Source organism: Sorex fumeus, unplaced genomic scaffold (genome assembly GCF_029834395.1).
Source record: "Sorex fumeus unplaced genomic scaffold, SorFum_2.1 ptg000098l, whole genome shotgun sequence".
NCBI classification, from domain to species: Eukaryota; Metazoa; Chordata; class Mammalia; order Eulipotyphla; family Soricidae; genus Sorex; species Sorex fumeus.
In genome coordinates this window covers 45238431-45258420 of record NW_026606155.1, presented here as the reverse complement: position 1 = coordinate 45258420, position 19990 = coordinate 45238431, and the positions used below count along the sequence as shown (strand labels likewise).

Sequence of the window (19990 nt, the reverse complement as noted above, 5' to 3'; positions counted from 1 at the left end):
TCTGATTCAATCCCCGGCATCCCACATGATCCCCCTAAGCCCCACCAGGAGTGATGCTTGTGCACTGAACCAGGAGTAAACCCTGAGCACCACCAGGCTCATCCGAAACCAAAACCAGACAGCAACAACTAAGTTAGATTCATCTTAAACATTTAGAACCTTTATAAGGGCAATGTTGATAGAAACAATGAACTGCAGTCTACTATTGATACAAAAATCTGGATAAAATAAACTACTTGAGATGAGATGATTATTTAGCTGACAAAGGAAAACTAATTGTTTCTGTTCACTAGGATGATAGGACTGAATAGAAAGTTAAAAAAAAGAATATATCTTTTTCTTTTGGTTCTTCTATTTTTTCTATTAGTCTTATTGTCATAATTTCTTTTGGGGGGATACACACCCAGCAGTACTCAGGGGTTACTCCTGACTCTGCATTCAAGAATTACTCCTGATAAGCTTGGGAAATCATATGGGATGCTGGGGATTGAATCAGGTCTGTCACGTACAAGGCAAACACCCTCCCTGCTATACTGTCATTCTGGCCCTTATTATCTCAGTTTTAAACTATACACATTCACTTCTGCATATCAAGATTCTTAAGCACAAGAAACTGTTAGAAGAGCAATTAGGAACAGATAAATAGTACAGTGGGTAGGGTATATGCCTTGCACACAACCAACCTAGATTCAATCTCCAGCACAATGAGCCCCTTAGCCCACCAGGAATGATCTCTGAATGCAGAGCTATGAGTAAATCCTGAGCACTGCCAGGTATGGCCCTAAAATCAAAGCAAAAGCAAAGAAAAGCAAAGCAAAATAAAGCAAAGCAAAGGCAAATATTTTATTTTTAAATTTTTAAACATTTTATTGTTGAATCATTGTAAGACAAACCCTTAAAAGATGTTCATGATTCGGTTTCAAACAGTAAAAAATCAACATTTTAATACCAAAGCATCTACATTAGTATGCAATCTTAAGAACTTCTATTTATACTTTCTGACAAGAAAGCATAAAAAGCAAAATAAACCAACTGCTTAATTTTGGTAATGTTATAATAGTTATCTGTTCAAGAAAAGAGGAAAATAATTACTTCATAACTTACTGAAGATGTACCTTCCTTGATACAAAAACTCATAGCGGCCTTTCTCCTCAATTGGACTCCTATTAATCTTACAATATACTGATTATAAGAATAATCATAAATGTAGTAGGCTCTAGTTTATGAGCTTGTTATCTAGATTGCAATTTTTATCTTAAGCTTCTAGACCTTTTTGAGTCACAGATCTTGGCTGGGAATCTGATAACAGACATGGATCTCAATCTTTCTAGAAAAAAGTTCAAACATTTGCTTTTAATAAGAGTATACTGTGGAAGCATGTAGCACGAAGACCAATGTTAGACTCACTGATTAAAAAAGAATTAACCGAGATCTAGGATCTGAAACTACTGACCAGGGTTGAGCCTATGTTCTGTTATGAGTCAGTAACAAGTATCTATCTTGTTCAGCTGTTTGAGGGTGAAGTGAGACAGCATAATTGTGTAGTCCTGAATTCAGCCTTGCCCCCAAAGAGGCCTGATCTTTGTCCTCTCCTCTGGGAGAAAATCTCTTGAGCCCAGGATGATAGGAGTGCCTTTGTTACCAGGTAGTCTAACATTATGATTTAGAGTGTGCTGGCAACGCTGGATAGTTTTTGGGTGGGGGTAGTCATGTTAGACAGATCAACAGTGTGACTTTAGGTAGGCTTGCACTAGCTACCCAAAAGAAGGACCATGTACTACAAACCAAGCAATCAAGACGTGATGAATTCCAGAACATGAAATTGGAGTGAGCTTCCCTGATTAGCAGTGCTCTGTGTATCCTGACATGTCACTACCTGAAAAGTCATCCTGCCTATCATGCCATGGACGAGATGATGGAAGCTCAATACTTGCTATTTTTCCTGGACTGTGCCCTATGCCCTTCTTCACTTGACTGATTTTAATATATTCTTCCTCTGTAATAAATCATACCATGAGTAGAACTGCCCTTTCCTCCCTTTTTTGGGGCCATACCCGGCACCATTGGGAGGATAATAGGGTGCCAGAGACCAAACTCAAGGTACCTACATGCAAAGCATGTGCACCAGCCCTATGAGCTAACTCCTCATCCCCTAGACTATAATTGCTTTTAAGTGGTTTAATGAATCCTTTTAGCAAAACTTTAAACCTGAGGAATTTGGGGATCCCTCATACTTGCGATTGGTATCGGAACTGACTGATCCACTCATTTAAACTGTTCCCACTAACGTCATAGCTGGCTAAAGTCCTACAATAATAATATTCATAAAGCATAAAGCAGTAGTAGATAACTAGTCCATAAATGAAAATGTTAAGTAAATGAAAGCTAGAGTATTTGTAGAGCTATAGCCTCAAGGACTATTTTTAAAAAAATCTTGGAACATTTTTACTCTAAGAAAATGAAGGTTACTAGAGCCAGAAAGATGGAAATCATGCGTTGCACGCAGGAGGCCTTGGATCTGATCCCTGACACCACATGGTGCCCTGAGTACGGCCAGGTGTGACCCTTGAGCAAAGATATTACAAAAAAGAAAAAGAAAATTAAGGCTGCTCTTTCCAAACATTTCTCTGTCAAGACCCTCTATATGCTCTACTTCGTTGGTGTCTTAACTCTTTGTATTTAAAAAACAAACAAACAAACCAAAACACCCACTTGGATTCTTTCTACCCAGTCAAACAAAGCTTTTGAGATCATTTACTTGGGGGGAGGTCTTGTAGAATTGGACAATGAATTCACAACCCTTTAAGCTATCTCCTTGGCCTCCTTCAGGTAATTTTAAAAATGCTGAAAGTTGGGGCTGGAGCAATAGCACAGCGGGTAGGGCATTTACCTTGCACGCAGCCGACCTGAGTTTGATTCCCAGCATCCCATATGGTCCCCTGAGCACCGCCAGGAGTAATTCCTGAGTACAGAGCCAGGAATAACCCCTGTGCATTGCCAAGTGTGACCCAAAAAGAAAAAAAATGCTGAAAGTTCTAACTATTTAATCTGATAAATAACAGTTACTCACCTATGCAACATTTGTGGCAGCCCTTTGTATCAGGAATCTTTGTTGTCAAAGCAAACTTTCTGAAAAGATAGGACAATAATAAATGTCCCCAACTGCAGTGATTCCCATACAGTCATCTATGAATTATCTGTACCAGAATCAGTTAAGGATTTTATAAAAATTGTTTTGGATCCTGCCCCCAAATGAGCTGATTTTGCAGGACTGAAGCAGGCCTGGGAATGTGTATTACCAAATTAGTACTGGCAATTCTCATGATCAAACAAGTTAAGGAAACTGTGATCTCTTGCACTCTTAACAAGATTATACTTTAGCAGAAAATGCCCTTTATATTAAGATAAACTATTTTAGTGGCCTAGGAATAATTATTGCTTTAAAAATATTTAGACACTAATTCCTTTCACTCACAGAAGAATAAAAATACTTTGTACCTTGGTAGTATGCGGTCTGGGAACCTATGAGTTTGAATGTGGGCAGCTAATCCTGGTTTTTTGGCTTGTTCAAACAAAGCTATAAGATTATGAGAGTAGAGCTGAAAAGTTTTCCCTGTAAACAAGAAAAATGTTACTTTTACTAGAATTCTTAATTATAGGGAATACAATTTTCAAGCAAAAGAAAACATAATTACCTTCTAAAATGAGGAATCCAGGTATGTTCAAAGAGCCAAGCAAACCAGAAAAACATACAAAAAAACACCCAGTTAATAATATTTTGAGAGATAGTGGATAGAATCATTTAAAATAGAGAACTATGTTTCCTAAAACACAAATCAGGCATATTCTATTAAATGATGTGAGCAATATATAAACCACAATGAAGTTAGCTTGGAAACCATTAAACATCCTTTTACAATGATATACTTAAAACAACGCACAAAAAAAAAAAAAGAATGACCATCACTTGAAATCACACAATCTGCTCTTTGTAAACACATTCGCCAGCTCAATATATAAATTCATGAAGAATCTCAGACCAGTGTTAGCTGGTTACCTACTTTATACACACACTGTAAATTATTAAAGTGATATTTCTTAAGCTAGACCACAAATCACAATAATCAACTGAGACAGATAGTTGATCAGCATTGAGACTTTAAAGCATAAGTAGCTTAAATGCATACTTTATACTGGAAAGCTTGAGAATACAGTAAATAAAATCCAGGTTTGGGATGGAGAGACAGTGACTAAGGTGTTTGCCTTGCAAGCAGCTGACCTGGGCTCAATTCTTAGTACCCCAAATAATCTCCCAAGCCCTGCCACCAGTACTCCCTGAGTGCCACTGGGTGTGCCCCCTCTCCCCCAAAATACAATCTAATATCTGCCCCACCCCTAAGCTAGGATATAATTTTAGCTAGGATATAATCCTCACATATCTAATAGAATACAGAACATAAAAATGCATCAAAAAAATAACTGAAAAATAATCCTGTAACAATTTAACTATCCAAAGTGGAAAAGGGGATGTTATTTTTGATAACTGATACATCAGAAATAATTAAAAGACTTGAAATGATTATCTCGTATTCTACAATCAGAATAAAAAAAACCTTGGAAGACTATGTTCTGAGAAAATGAAGGTTACTAGGGTCAGAAAGACAGAGACCTCGAGGTATCAGACTAAATCTAAACTCTATTTTAAAAAAGGGTTTGGTAGGTAATAATAAACCTATACCATTACCCATCTACTCCTTAACAACAACCAAAAAAGAAAAACACACAAAACTAAAATTAGTGTGTTTATAGACTTCAAAGCATTTGGCCAAGATGGCTAACATGTGGGCCAGAAATCTACCAGCAAACACATGTATTTCGTCTTCACAGTGTATTCAGGATATCCTCTCATTTAGTTCTCACAACAACCTTGTTAGGCTTCTTATTCAAATAATCATCCTCATTTTACGGACATGGAAACAGAGAGGGTTAAGTGACTTGCTCAAGAACACAGAGAAAGGAAGAAGCTAGTATAGCTCCTTCAAATCTTCCCCTGTTACTGTTAATTTTCAATGGAGGCAGCAATTGTAAGAAGGGTGGTGAGGAGGACTAAATGGAAAGGAGGGCTTTGGGCTGACAAGCATAGCAAGTTCTCAAGAGTTTAGTGGCTAGCGAGTACAGGGACTGACCCAGGATTTCTGAGCAGTACCTGGGAGGCTGTTCATTTTCCCCGGCCCCAAGAGTCCCCAAAGATGCTAGGTTTGGAATCAGTATCTTAACTGAAGGCAGGCTTCCTCCTGAACATTCTTTCCATTTTGTTAGTAGAAAAAAAGTCTACTAGTCTCAAGAATGTCATATTATAGATACCCAGAGTAACATTTTAAAGCAGCGCACATTAAACATTATAGTTTTGTGCTTGTCTATAACTTTTTTTATAGTATTTTCCACATATACATACCTGACAATGACATCAAAGTGTTATTGATAACATAAAGCCAAGTACATTTCCGTGGAAACAACTAGAGAAAAAAGAAGATATTTAAAAACCTCCAATTTTCATTCAAAATAACATAATATGAGACTAACACCTAAGGACAGTAGAGACAAAGGCCAGGAAGATTGCTCCACGGCTGGAAGCCTGACTCATGAGCTGCGAGAGAAGGCAGCTGGGATACAGAGGGATCACTAAGTCAACGATAGTTGGAGGTATCGTTCAGGACAGGAGATGTGTGCTGAATAGAGGACCAAACATGATGCCTTCAGTATCTGTATTGCAAACCATAATGTCCCAAAGTAGAGAGAGAGTAAGAGGGAAATTATCTGCCATAGAGGCAGGGGGAGGAGAGGGATGGGGGGTACACTGGGGGCATTGGTGGTGGAAAATGTACACTGGTATAGGGATGGGTGTTCAATCATTATATGACTGAAACTCAAACAGGAAAGCTTTGTAACTGTATCTCACGGTGATTCAATAAAAAAATAATTAATTAAAAACCTACAAGTTTTATTCTCTTACTTTGAATAAAATGGTTATAATTTTCACTCCTTTTAAACTTTTTCAAATTCCACAGTCTGAAACAGTATTGAAAAACCCCTTTCTATCACTTGGCAAATAACCAAAGCTTTTAAGAAGAAAATATTTCTTTTAACATGAACATGTAAAAAATACTATTTCATCCCTTTAAATATTTAAATAGGGGCCAGAGAGACAGTATAGCGGGTAGGGCATTTGCCTTGCATGCTGCCAACCCGAGTTTGATCCCTGGTATCCCATATGGTCCTTGAGTACCCCCTGGACTAATTCCTGAGTGCAGAGCCAGGAGTAACCCTTGAACATCACCAGGCGTGACCCAAAAAAGAAAAAAAAATCCCAAAATATTTCAATAAAAATGTTAAAACAACCAAATTTAAAATTAATATATTTCCTTTCCTCAATTTACCCGAATTAATTTCTTGAATAAAAAAATAAAATTACCTGTTCCATGGTTGCCTCATGTAGTTCATTGAGATTCAAAGTGTAAATACCATCTTCAGTTCCAAAAATAATGTACTGATCTAAAAACAGGCAAGATACACCAGAATTTATTACCATTTCCTGACATCATTTACTGAAGACTCTAAAGAGCTAAACATTGACACACTCATTTTAAAGCTATTTTATATTTTGTATTTGTGCGACACCCAGTTGTGCTCAGAGCTCCTTGGCTCTGCATTCAGGGTTTACTCTTGGCCATGCTTGGGGGATCATATCGGGTGTTGGGATCAAATCTGGGTCAGCTGCATGCAAGTCAGCATCTGACACACTGCAGCACCATCTCTCTGGCTTCAAAAAAAGTTACTTTCTAAAATCAATGTCACCATCTTTGGGGGTGTGGTGGTGAGATAGTAAGCATACCTTGGCTGTGCTCAGGTCTTAGTATTGGGGCTGTACTCAGGAGTAACTCCTGAAAGACTTGGGGGACCATATGAGGTACCAGGGATTAAATCTGGGTTACCCAAGTACAAAACAAATACCTTAGCTATCACAGATAAATTTTTTTTAATTAAACCTTCTTTACCTCTTTCCTCAAGCTCAGCAAAAAAAAAATTATGCATTTTTTGTGGGAAGATTCATAAATCACTCTGCTCAAAAACTGAGTTTAAAAGTTGTCATATTTACATCATTTATGCAAGTCACTTAACACCACAAAAAGCAATGACAGAAAGCTGTATCACAGAATGCAGTCATTTAGAGAACCACGAGTATTACGTCATCTTTTGCTTTTCTGAGCTGTAGCCCAAATTTCATCTTAAAAAACATATTGTTACTAATTCACTGTTTTGTTTTACTTACTATACAATCCTTCAACTTAATTTTCCTATTTAAATTTATTATAGCTGTACATTTTTATACAGTACATCTAATATTCTTTGAACAAGGAAACAAATTTAAATGAAGTACAAATTTAAACCATGACACACTGAAACAATACAAAATCACATTTAACATCTAGACCTTGATTTCTAAATATTATTTTCTGCTAAAAAGCACCAGGGGTTAAAAAATAAAAGCACCAGGGGTTATTGGAGAAAAAACTGATTCCATCTCTAGGAAGGAAAATATAAAGTGAGACTAGAAATCTTACTGTGTATGAAAATAAGTTAAAAAAATAATAAGGCACACATTAAACAGAAAAACACAGAAACTCCCATGATCAAAAATTCTGGGAGTACTTACTGATAAAATATAGTGGCAGTAAATAATTTTTCACTGAAGAGAAAATAAGACATGAAATTCAAACTGGTATTGAGCACATGAAGAAATGGGAATGAAACAGTGAACTGATGTCAGTGGGCTGCCAGTAGATTGTCAATGGATACAACTATCAGAGAATTGCCTATTCCCCCTGGAGGTGGCTGCCATCCTCCAGAGGCCATTGGAAAGTAGGTTTGGGTCCACAGTGACGAGACACTCGGGGCCTCACAGGATGGGGGTGGAGCTGGCTCTTTCCTCCCTGCTCCAAAGAGACCCTGAGTCGCTGCCCACGAACAGCCTCTTTGGCACCTGATCAAGATGCTTAACAGCCATGATCCCAGAGACTCAGAAACAAATCTTGAAACCCAGCAGCTTTTGGCAGAAATGTGTCTGGTTCCCACAGTAGGTTTCTGGTGCCAGGCCACCCCAAGGTGGGAATAGGTTTCGTGCCTTGGCCTGTTCCCCCTGGCGGCCTACTGGTCACCATCCTCCAGAGGCCATTCGACACTCAGATTTGGGCCCACAGTGACGAGACACGTGGGGCCTCATGGAAGGGGGGTGGAACTGGCCATTTCCTCTCTGCTCCAACGAGACTCCGAGTTGCCACCTACAAATGGCCTCTCTGGCTCCTGATGAAGCTGCTTAACGGCCATGATCCCAGACTCAGGAACAAATCTCGGAATTCAGCAGGTTTTGGCAGAAATCCCTCCAGATTTAAGTGTTAAAATTTCAAAATTTCAAAATCACGCAGCCACTACTGTGGCTGCATGACATATGTTATTCATAATCAGAAATAGAAAACAAATTGACTATGGTTGCCTTTTCAGCAGATTTGAGCGTTGGGATAAAATCCCAAATAATAATGGTGGGTCTGGTTGTCGAAAGATTGAACGTAATCAAAGTAGAGAGAGAGTAATGTGGAAATCATCTGCCCCACAGGTGGGGGAGGGTGTGGGATGGGGGATATACTAGGGTGTTTGGTGGTGGAAAATGGGCACTGGTGAAAGGATAGGTGTTTCATCATTGTATGACCCAGATCTAAACCCGAAAGCTTTGTAACAGCTCTCACAGTGATTCAATAAACAAATTTATAAAAAGGGAAAAAAAAAGTAAGTTCAAGTTCATGCCTAATTCAATCAGCCTAGTCAATGCCTGAATAAATAGCAATCACTGTCACTGTCTTCCCGTTGTTCAACGATTTGCTCGAGTGGGCCCAGTAACGTCTCCATTGTGAGACTTCTTGTTACTGTGTCTGGCATATTGAATACTCTCAGTAGCTTGCCAGGCTCTCCAAGAGGGGCGGAGGAATCGAACCCGGCTCAGCTGGGCTGGCTGCGTGCAAGGCAAATGCCCTACCACTGTGCTATCACTCCAGCCCAAATAGCAATACTCTTACATTAAAATAAAAAAAATTTTAAAAACTATCAGAGAAAGTCAAGACGATATTTAATTGATCTCAATGTATCTTCACACAAACTACTATGAGCTCAGAAATAAAAAACTACAAAATGAGAATATTAACTTGTGTGCAGGAAGTTAATGACATTGACATAATCAGCAATACTTGGACAGCTGATCTGTCTCTCCTGATCTAATGCACAGTTATCAGTCCAGTAACATACCTGTAATATTCCTGTAAAAGGACTCATCAAACACATCCAAATTATGGGATGTGCCACAAGCAGCCCCAAAATGTCAAGTTCAAAAAAGACAAAGAAGGTTGCAAAATGGTTCCTGAATTTGGTTAACAAGACAGCCTTTGACTGAATATTGGACTTTTTCAATAGAAGAAAGGAGATGAAACAGGAAAATATTGGGAAAAGTAATACAATTTAAACAAACTGAATTATAAAATATATATTGATAGATTTTCTTTGCAAATGTACTGTGGTTATATAAGAGATGATTCTTTAGCAGGAAAACAAGCTAAAGAAAGTATAAGGAAATGAGGAACAAGATAGTTTGAACTATCAAGAAATTCGGAAAAATATACATCAAGAATAATAAAACAAATGAGACAGAAACATGGATAATTCTAAATATAGAATTTCTTAACCTATTTTCTAATCTTTTTATACATTTTAAATTATATCAAAAATAAAATATAAACACATTTTCTTATTGCTAAAATAATTCTATTATGCTAACAGATGCATTTATAACCTATAATTAGGGGCCTGTGATAAAGCTTGATCCCCAGCACCCCATCTAGTCCCTTAAGTCCACCAGGAGTGATCCCTGAGTGCAGAGCATGCAGGGTGTGGCCCAAATTCCCCCAAAAATGAAAAAACAAAACAATAGTAGCTCACTGATAAGGAGGATCCTTGCTCACAACAAACATTTTATTAAAAATTGCTATTAAAAAATTCAGAAATTTTACCTTTTGTATCAGGATGTATCCAAGATGTTGCACAATTAATTTTCAAAGGACAGCCATCAAAAACTTTGGAAAAACATGCTCCCATCTTATTTATAGTGAAAGAAATATAGAGTTATTTGATTAGGTAATGCTTCATATTTTCTTAAAAAATAGTAAAGATTGCTATGGACTGTTAATCTTACTCTTGGTTGAATTATGCAAATAATTAAATTACTTGTGATTATAAAATATGATATATTTGATATAACTAACCTATTTCATCTCATATTCTTATTTAAAAAATTTTTTAAATTGAATCCCAGTGAGATACAGTTACAAGGTTGTCCATAGCTGGGTTTCAGTTATATAATGTTCCAACACCTATCCCTTCACCATTGTACATTTCCCACCACCAATGTCTCCAGTTTAACCAATTGGTGTTTCCCACCACCAATGTCCCCGTCTAACGCCTATTCTTGTAGTAGTATTTGAGAGCAAAATATCAAATTTATTAAAATATCTATGTATATCAATGGGCTGCAACAATAAGCAGGTAGGGCATTTGCCTTGCATGCAGTCGCCTCAGGTTCAATTCCTCTGTCCCTCTTGGAGAGTCCGACAAGCTACCAAGAGTATCCTGCCCTCACGGAAGAGCCTGGCAAGCTACCCATGGTGTACTCGATATGCCAAAAACAATAACAAGTCTCACAATGGAGACATTACTGGTACCCACTCGAGCAAATCGATGAACAACAGGAGGACAGTGCTACAGTGCATGTATATCAATGATATATTCTGGGAATATTAATGACCAATATTAGTATGAAACAATGGATGACTTTAATAAGTATCACTATGGTGATTATAATACCATAACAGTGAAAACATACAAGATTTTACATTTATCTGATTATATATATTGTTGGATATTAACCCTAAGTGTTTTAGGCCTCATCAGTGAATTGTCCCTTTTCCTTCCTCTCAGAGAAGCTTATAGTGCCCTTGCTCGCATCCCTAATTTAAAGTTTATTTTTGACCTTTTCTTTGTATTTACCTCTTATTGTCACAGTTCCCCAAGTCAGGCTTGATTACCTACAAGCCAAAACTTTTCTGGTAATTCTGAACTTTGTATTTGTAGTGTTTTGTATTTGAAGTGCTTTGTATCTGTACCTGCTTTTTTATTTTCCCTATGGCCTTTTTATATTTTACTATAGAGCAATGTTCTTTGGTTAAATACAGAAAAACCATTAATGCTATGCTCCTAATATCTGGAAAGTTGACTGACTCTAAAATATATCTACTCCTGGGCTTCTATCATAATTACTTGACTCAGGCTTCTATTGCTGTAGTTCCTAACACCCCAAAAAGGAGGTCCTGCTGTAGGAGTGGGATGGACCTTGGGTGAGTGGCAAAGCTATGCTGGCATTGAAATGGGGCAATCTAGAAAGCATAAATGCATGATCTTGACGCAAGCTGTTAATGACTTAAGAGACAGGACCCCCCTGGGGAAGGATAAGTGAACTGTATGACAACATACAACCCTAGGGAAAGATAAAAGCAAAGTAGATGTCCTGGAAGACAGAGTGTCTCCTTGACACTCTCTCCAAAAGAGAATTTCCTTCACTTAATCTCCCAAAAAGAGAATTTCCTACATTTTATCTATGTAAATGATCTATGTAAATCTCCAGATGTCTTACCTATGTAAATGATCAATCACACCTATATCCTTACTCAACCCCCCTCAGATGTTCTGTAAGTATGCTAGCAGCTGTGCATTAAACAGACCATTTTCAACATCAGGCTGTGGTCCCCTGTCTCCGTGTGTTTGTCTCTCTCTCTGCTGGGGAGGCCTGAGTAGGACTGGGGAGATGGTTCTAGGCCACGTCGTCACAGCAGCCCGCAACCCCTGCACATTATTTTCTGAGCTCATCATCATAATCATAATTATAATCATAATGAAATCATAAAGAAATTTCATTATCATAATAAAATTTACTTGATCTTTATAGACTATGCTGAGTACATAATTGTCAATTTGGAAAAAAACAAAACAAAACAAAACAACCTCTTCAAATTGTAACCAATTACAAAGTAATATATATTGAAACATAGCACGCCCAAATGTATTTTAAGATATTTTTCCTGTCTACAGTTCTCTATACTTGGTGGCAAACAAATCATCTACTACTGCTTGCATAGAGATAAACAATGCCAAGTAGTTCTCATAAAAGTATTTCTTACCAGAACTTTTGGGGTAGGTGGAAGGCCATTGATGGCAGGTTTCTGTAAGAAAAATAATTTTGAATACTGTAAGATCTCTTAAGTCTTAAAAACACTTTCACACATTTGGAGATTCAGTTATTTAAATTCCTCAATTAAACAGCCTATGCCCGTGCATGATAAACACAGCATTTGTCGTAATGAACTGCTAAGTGCCTGCTATACCTACAGGGAAGTCTCGCTTGTCCTTTTTTCGTGGTAATTGTGGAGCTTGTGCTGATCCTTCTGTATTTTCACTAATCAGTTTTGAAATACCATCACCATTTCCTAGAGAGAATCACAGTTAAAAGTTTAATGACTAACCAGTATGTTCCTTGAAAAATAGTTCCCCAACTCCCCCAATACCTTTTCCCTCTACATTATTGGGAAACATTCATTACTAACAGAGGAGTCAGGTATCAATGGTCTTTCTATTGTGATGCAGCACTGTATCATTATCAGTGACTTAAATTCATGAAAACAATAACTGATTTTCCATATTGTTAGAAAAGTTAAAGGACCAAGTGCCTTTCGTTTAAAAATGAAACCTCATTTACCTTTAGAGTTCTATTCCTTGAGTTTACAACAAAGGTGTTTCTTTTTCACTCCTATCACACTAAAAAGTAGTTTCAACACAGCTCAGGTTTTCTCCCTTGTCTGTATCCATTAGGTCTTTCAATTCTTCAGACTGCCTGCCATCATTTCAGCAAGTCCAGTAATATTCTGCAAACCTCACCTTCTTATTGCCTCGCCTCATCTCGTTTCAATAGCTCTTGTTTTCTATTACAAAACAGTGCTTCACAAAGATATCCTAACTTTTGCCACAGAACCTGAACATCTGGAGGGCAGAAAAATGCATCCATTTTTCAAAATTCCGTTAATCCAAGATTACATTAGGACTGAATTGGGCTGAATCTATTTTGGCTCATTTCATATGGAATTTAAAAAATCTCCACAAAGCTTTAAACAGGTGAGATTTTATACTAAGGGTGGGGTGGGGAAGGGATATTTAACATAGGAAACAAATTCTTTTCCCTTTCCACTATCATTTATTTACCCAGATCACAGTATCTGGCTGTATGCGCTCCAAGGCTGCTGATACTGCTAGCCATACCAATAGAGGATGCCTCGGCAACTGGAACACAACTCGGGCTACTCTGTCTTCGGAGAACATGGGGAGCTCTGTTCTCTGAATCAGGGCACCGTTTTACAGTTGATGATTTTTCTTCATCAGGAAGGTTGTCTTCAGGATAATTGTTTATCCTTGGCTAGTGACAATAAAAGGCATATAGACTTTAATAATTTTCTATCAAAAATAATAACTCTGTTATCACTAGTCATCCAAGACTTGGGGGAGGAAAATATGCCGTGTTTCTTCTATGAAGTTCAATTCACTGGGAAAAATGAACAAAGTGAACTACAGTTAAGTTATGTTGTGAGCTTGTTGCATGTTTTGTTCTTGTTTTGGGGCCACACCTGATGTGGGCTTACTCTTGGTTATGTGCTCAGGGATCATTCTTGGCAGAGCACGGGGACCCTATGTTGTGTTGGGGATTAAACCCAGTCAATCAATCACATGCAAGGCAAGTGCCTTAACCCCTGTCCTATCTCTTTGGGTCTGCCGTGTGATTTTTTTACATCAGCCTTGAACTTAAAAAAAAAACCAAAAACAATTAGAATCAATGAAATAATGTAAGAGATTTACAAAATATTTCAATAATTAGAAGCACTGAAGATGACTTTTCTTGGTGGTACTAGGAATTGAACCCAAGAATGCATTTGAGAAATGATCTGTCACTGAGCCACTTCATCCAGCTAAAATAAATCTTTAAAAATAATTTAATGTAAATATTATTTAAACAAAGATTTATGCTCAAAATCTTAAACAGCTCACCTTAGGAGGTAGGGGAGGTGGTATTGCACGTTTTGAAGTTGATCTAGTACAGTAAGAAAAAAGGAATTTTGCTGATAAATGATGGTAACATAATACAGAGACACCAGTACATGTGTATTAAAATCTGTTTATATTCAGGTGATGTAAAGCCCCCCAAAAACTATAATACAAAATATTTTTATTTATTAAGCCCTAACATCTTATTCCTAAGATCTGGATTCCACGGGATGTCAAAAGACCACGTGGCCGCCCACCTACAAGATGGTCAGACTTCTTCGTCAAGACCCTGAACGATCGGTTTGAGGCGCTTGGTGTTCCTAGAATAAACAGACGCCACTGGGCTACACTAGCACGCAACAGGGATGAAAGGAGACATTACTGGCGCCCAATCAAGCAAATCGATGAGTAACAGGAAATCAAGTGATCAAGATCTTATTTAGGTTCTATTACTCTGCATTGGTTTGATCATAATAAAAATATTTTATAAAATGAAGATATTGGTTTTATTTGTTCTTTGGGTCACGGCCAGTGGTGCTAAGGACTTGCTCCTGGCTCTGAGCTCAGGGATAAGACCTGGTGGTGCTCAGAGAACCATATGGGGTGCTGGGGATCAAACCCAGGTCAGTAGCACATAAGGCAAACCCTACCAGATATACTATCACTCTGATCCCCAACACAGTTCCTTTCTAGAGGTTGTCACATTTAGCATGTCATAAAAATAAATTTAAATTTAGTAACAAAAATAAATTCTGAATTTTACTGTATTATCCCGTCCTTTGCTATTACTCCAAGTGTGATCCAGAGATCAGCCATAGAGAAAATTGTTAAAATGATTCTCTAAAGCTACTGATACAAAATCTGCATTTTAAGCAAGACGATCCAGGTGGCCCTCCAGGCACATCAACTCACTTATTCCACACATTTATCCACAGTCACAGCAATCAATTAGAAGTTTGCAGGATTTCTTAAGAAAACTATATTCTATAGCAGGTGTTGGTAAACTTTTATATAAAAGGCCTGACAATAAACAGGGCTTTAAAAACTATTCAGTGGTTACAGCTATTCAATTCTCGGGAGCAAGCAAGCAGCCAGAGATAATATATAAACTAACGGGTGTGGCTGTAGGCCAACAAACCTTTATCAAACCTGAATTTCTAAACCTCATATAATTTTCACATGTAATAAAATACTAATTTTTTAAAAATAACTAAAAAATACAAATACCACTCTATTTAGTGGGCAATTTAAAAATATAGGCAATGGGGCTTAGGCCATAGTTTGCAAATCCCAGATCTCTAAGTAGAAACTTGACAATGGGAAAAGATTTCATATCATCTTTAAAAGAATAAAAAAAGAAAAATTATTATATGAAAAATTATTATATAATAAATCAGTGCCTCCTCTTAATGTTGTTCTTACATGAATTGAGTAATATAAAGTTACTTAGCTAGACAACAACTCACTTGCCGGTATTTGCACCATCAACAAAAGGATTCCACTGTAATACATAGTTTGGGTCTGAGAACACACCCTAAGAAGATAAAAAGAAAAGAAAGAGCTTAACATGTCAAACTTACAATAAATACTAACCACTTTATATGGTTCAAGAAAACACTGGATTATAATTTAACTGACTTTTAAACATTAAAAAAAAGTCCTTGGCTAGAATCATTGTCATATGACACATTTTTAGTCAATGACTCATCATTATCAGTTGATTTAAATTTAAGAAATTCCATGAACATATCTCTACACAGCATGATAGTTATTTCCAAAGCAAGAGAACAAAATAACTTTGATTTTTCTGCATCAAAACAGAGAACAAAACATTCTATTAGTAAAATCTCATTAATTTACTTAGAGCTATATTTTTTAGATACTCCTAGCATGAAAAGTGAGGCTTTATTATATAGCAATACATACATACTTGTATTATGTTTATACTTGTTGTATTATAAAGCAAGAAGAGCACTATTTAAGGATGATGCAACTGACTAACAGCAATCATCCTCAAAAACTATAGTTTTACTAAGGTAAAGGTAAGGTAAAGGCCCTCCCGTTGATCATTGATTTGCTCGAGCGGGCCCAGTAACGTCTCCATTGGAGACTTTGTTGTTACTGTGTTTGGCATATCGAATACGCCACGGGGAGCTTGCCAGGCTCTGCCGGGCGGGCGAGATACTCTCGGTAGCTTGCTGGAGGAATCGAACTCGGGTCGGCCATGTTGGCTGCATGCAAGGCAAACGCCCTACTGCTGTGCTATAGCTCCATAAAAATAAAGTAGATGTTAAGTTAGGCTGACTAATTATATCTTACTTTATTCTTTGTCTTTAGGTAAGGAAAGGATTCATTAAATAGCAATCTCAAAATAAAAGCAATTGTTAAAAAATGAACAGGTACACATAACAAATAAGGTTTTTGCTAACTACATTTAAAATTGATAAGGAAAAAAAAATTTTAATAGTAAGGGAATACAAAGATGTAAAGTAAACCTCACAGAAGCAGTAAGCAAAAACCTGACTGCTTAAAGCTAAGTATCAAGTGATATATTTCCGCTAACTTCAAGGAAATTCTTCAAAAGATTCATAAAGGAAAATAGCTATATGTGATGATATACTGTCTTCTATTTAAAACATATCAAAGATTTTTAAAACTTAAACATATAAATAAATTTTTAAAATTAATGCTGAAATGAATATATTACTTTGTTCAAAAATCAAGTAAACCTAATCAAGTTTTCTCAAAATTTTTGGTGCATAATATTATAACAGTCATAATTCCTACCATTTCATCCCGGGCTTCGGTTTCTTTTCTCAAAGGTGGTTCAAATTGTAATTTGTCAACTGCAAAACATATAAAAATATTTATAAATTCTTTATTGAAAGGCTGATCTTGGAACGTAATAAGAAGCATATGAATTGGGTCGGAGGTGGGAACCAAGTAGTGAAGAAAAAATTTCTTATTTTTCCTCCAATAGTACCCATCCTTTATGTTTATTAAACAAAGTAATAGTTTCCTAACATGTTTTATTCACTGGAGTGAAGAAATCAAATATCACTTTTTGCATATGAGATGTTAACAGGACAGAGAGATAGTAGAGTGGGTAAGGCAACTGCTGGAACCATTTGAGTATACCAGTTTCTTTTGTTTTGGTTTTGGGACCACACCCAGCAATGCTGAGTGCTTACTCCTGGCTCTGCACTCAGAAACTACTCCAGGCAGATTCAGAGGACCATAAGGAATTCTGGGGATGGAAGCCGGGTCAGCAAGCAAAACACCCTACCCACTATATCACTGTTCCAACCCCACATCACTGTGATTTTTAATAGGTATTTCACCATGAAACTTCCATGGGTTTTTCATTTTGTCATTTTGTTTTATTTAGCAATTGTGATATGCCTAGGTATATTTTTCTTTGTTTTATTTGGATGTCATTGAGATACTTATGTCAAAAAATTCATAATTTTTGTCAAATTTGGAGTACTTGGGACCACATTTGCTCAAACTGGCTGCCTCAAATTCAATCTTCTCTGGACTTAATAACATATTAGCCCACTTGAAGAATTTCATAGGTTATAATTTTAAATTTCCTACTGAGAATTTTCCATGTTTCACTTGAGTCCACCTTTTCTCTTAAATCTTTAAGCATATTTATAAAACTATATTAAAAACTTTATGAATGCTGACTCAAACTTCAATATTATGTGATCTTATTCTGTTTATAATTTTCAATGGGTTATGTTCTCTATTTTCTTGGCTTTTTTCTTAATCATTAATTATTGTATCTTAGATAATGTGATACAACATGGAATATCTGGATTTTGTCCTCTATTTTTATTAGAGGGTTTTGGGCCACACCTGCAATGCTCAGGGGTCATTCCTGGCTGTGCTCAGAGAACCACATGGGATGCTCAGGATCTGATTTGCGTCGCCTGTGTGCAGGGCAAGTGCCTTATCCATGGTATGATCTCTCCAGTTCCAGTCCTCTATTTTAAAAGAGTACTCATTCAGAGTTAACTACAAGATCTACTTGATCTTCTCAAGGTTTATCTCAGATTTGATTATTTCATCAACGTATTTACCTCTGGATAAAAACTTTCTGGGTAGATATTTTTCCTGGAGATCACCACTATCTTAGCTCATAGCGCTTTGTTGACAACACTTCCTTTTTCTAATATTAACTGCACAATTTTGCTTTGCTTAAGGGCAACTTGATTTTCAACCAAAAATTTAAGTAAACCTCTTGATATATTTTAGGACCCTCTTTTCCATGCAGGCACTATCTAATTGCTCCTATCCCAATTTTTTTGTTTGTTTTTTGGGACACATCTGGTGATGCTCAGGGGTTACTCATGGCTTTGCACTCAGGAATCACTCCTCGTGGTGTTCAAGGAACCATATGGATACTGGAAATTGACCCTCGGTTGGCCACATACCAGGCAAGTACTCTACCTGCTGTGCTCTCTCTCTCAGGTCCCAATTCTACCCTAATTTTAAAAGTGCACTCAAGCAGAAAGCCAGGGTGCTATGAGATTTTACCACCATGTATTTCCCAAATCTGAAGGATTATAGCCCTGTGGTATGCATTACCCATATTCTCGGAACAGAATATGGGTAATGGACTGAACACAAAGTCAGAACTCAAAGGCAAAGTAGATTTCAGTTGCTTTGTATAGTTTGAACATACACTCCCCTTTGGTGTTTTCTTAATCATCTACTTTTTAAATGTTGTTAACCTTCTATTTTTTAAAAGATTTTGGGCCACAACCATGCTTGGGGCTTACTCCTGTTCAGGGATCACTCTTGGGAGGCTCAGGGAAATATCTAGAGCGCTGGGCAAAATAATCAACTACTGCTACACATGACATGCATTACTCTCAGACATAACTTTGAACAAAACAAATCAGGCAAAAAGGATGTGTTTATGTGAACATTAAAATCAAGAAAAATCAATGTTTAATTTTGGCTCATCTTTTCAGCTGTGCAGTGGAGCATTGGAGGACATATTGGAAGACATAATATTGATTACAAAGGAATGAAAGACTCTTGAAATATTCTGATAATGTTCACCACTATCTTGATCTGGATAGAAGTTTTATGAGTGCATTCATTCAAAACTTCATTGTGCAGTATATTACTGTAAGTTACCAGCTCAACCATAATTGAAGCACGTCTAAGAAAATATCTCACTGTGTATTAATTTAAAAAAATCTATTTTCGCCCGCTCCTCTCTGGAAAGAAAGATGGCGGCCGCACGGGAGCCTTGTGGAAAGCGGGTTTGAGCCGGGCTCGGGGAAGCGGCGGGGACCTCATGGGAAGGGGGGCTTTGTGGGCCGTCCCCCACGCCCCACCGAGGTCGCCAGCTGCCCCCCACGAGCGGCTCTCCGGCACGGCCACGGCCCCGGAGGCACAAGGACTTAGCACAGAGAACCAGCTGCTTGGAGCAGAAAAGCAAATGGACTTGTGTTGATCCGCGCCACCAAGCCTGCCCGGAGGGGGAAGGGCGTTGACCGGCCCGCCCGCTCCTCTCTGGAAAGAAAGATGGCGGCCGCACGGGAGCCTTGTGGAAAGCGGGTTTGAGCCGGGCTCGGGGAAGCGGCAGGGACCTCATGGGAAGGGGGGCTTTGTGGGCCGTCCCCCACGCCCCACCGAGGTGGCCAGCTGCCCCCCACGAGCGGCTCTCCGGCACGGCCACGACTCCAGGGCACAGAAATCAATCTCTTAACTAGCTAACTTTTAATAGAAA

The 19990-nt window shown here is 37.8% G+C and overlaps 1 protein-coding gene across 2 annotated transcripts in view; it reads right to left on the bottom strand.

Moving 5' to 3' along the window:
- The window catches only part of MAP4K5 (mitogen-activated protein kinase kinase kinase kinase 5), a 106084-nt gene that overhangs the window by 17588 nt on the left and 68506 nt on the right, over nt 1–19990 (bottom strand). The window contains exons 15-25 of one of the 2 annotated variants that reach the window (XM_056133595.1): nt 17029–17087; nt 15708–15775; nt 14245–14287; nt 13408–13618; nt 12541–12638; nt 12333–12374; nt 10113–10197; nt 6473–6552; nt 5456–5516; nt 3499–3613; nt 3071–3129 (exon numbers count right to left, since the gene is read on the bottom strand). In XM_056133595.1, coding sequence (XP_055989570.1) covers nt 3071–3129; nt 3499–3613; nt 5456–5516; nt 6473–6552; nt 10113–10197; nt 12333–12374; nt 12541–12638; nt 13408–13618; nt 14245–14287; nt 15708–15775; nt 17029–17087 — 921 coding nt within the window. The remainder of the gene's footprint in view (nt 1–3070; nt 3130–3498; nt 3614–5455; nt 5517–6472; nt 6553–10112; nt 10198–12332; nt 12375–12540; nt 12639–13407; nt 13619–14244; nt 14288–15707; nt 15776–17028; nt 17088–19990) is intronic. The other variant, XM_056133596.1, reaches the window with a different exon arrangement.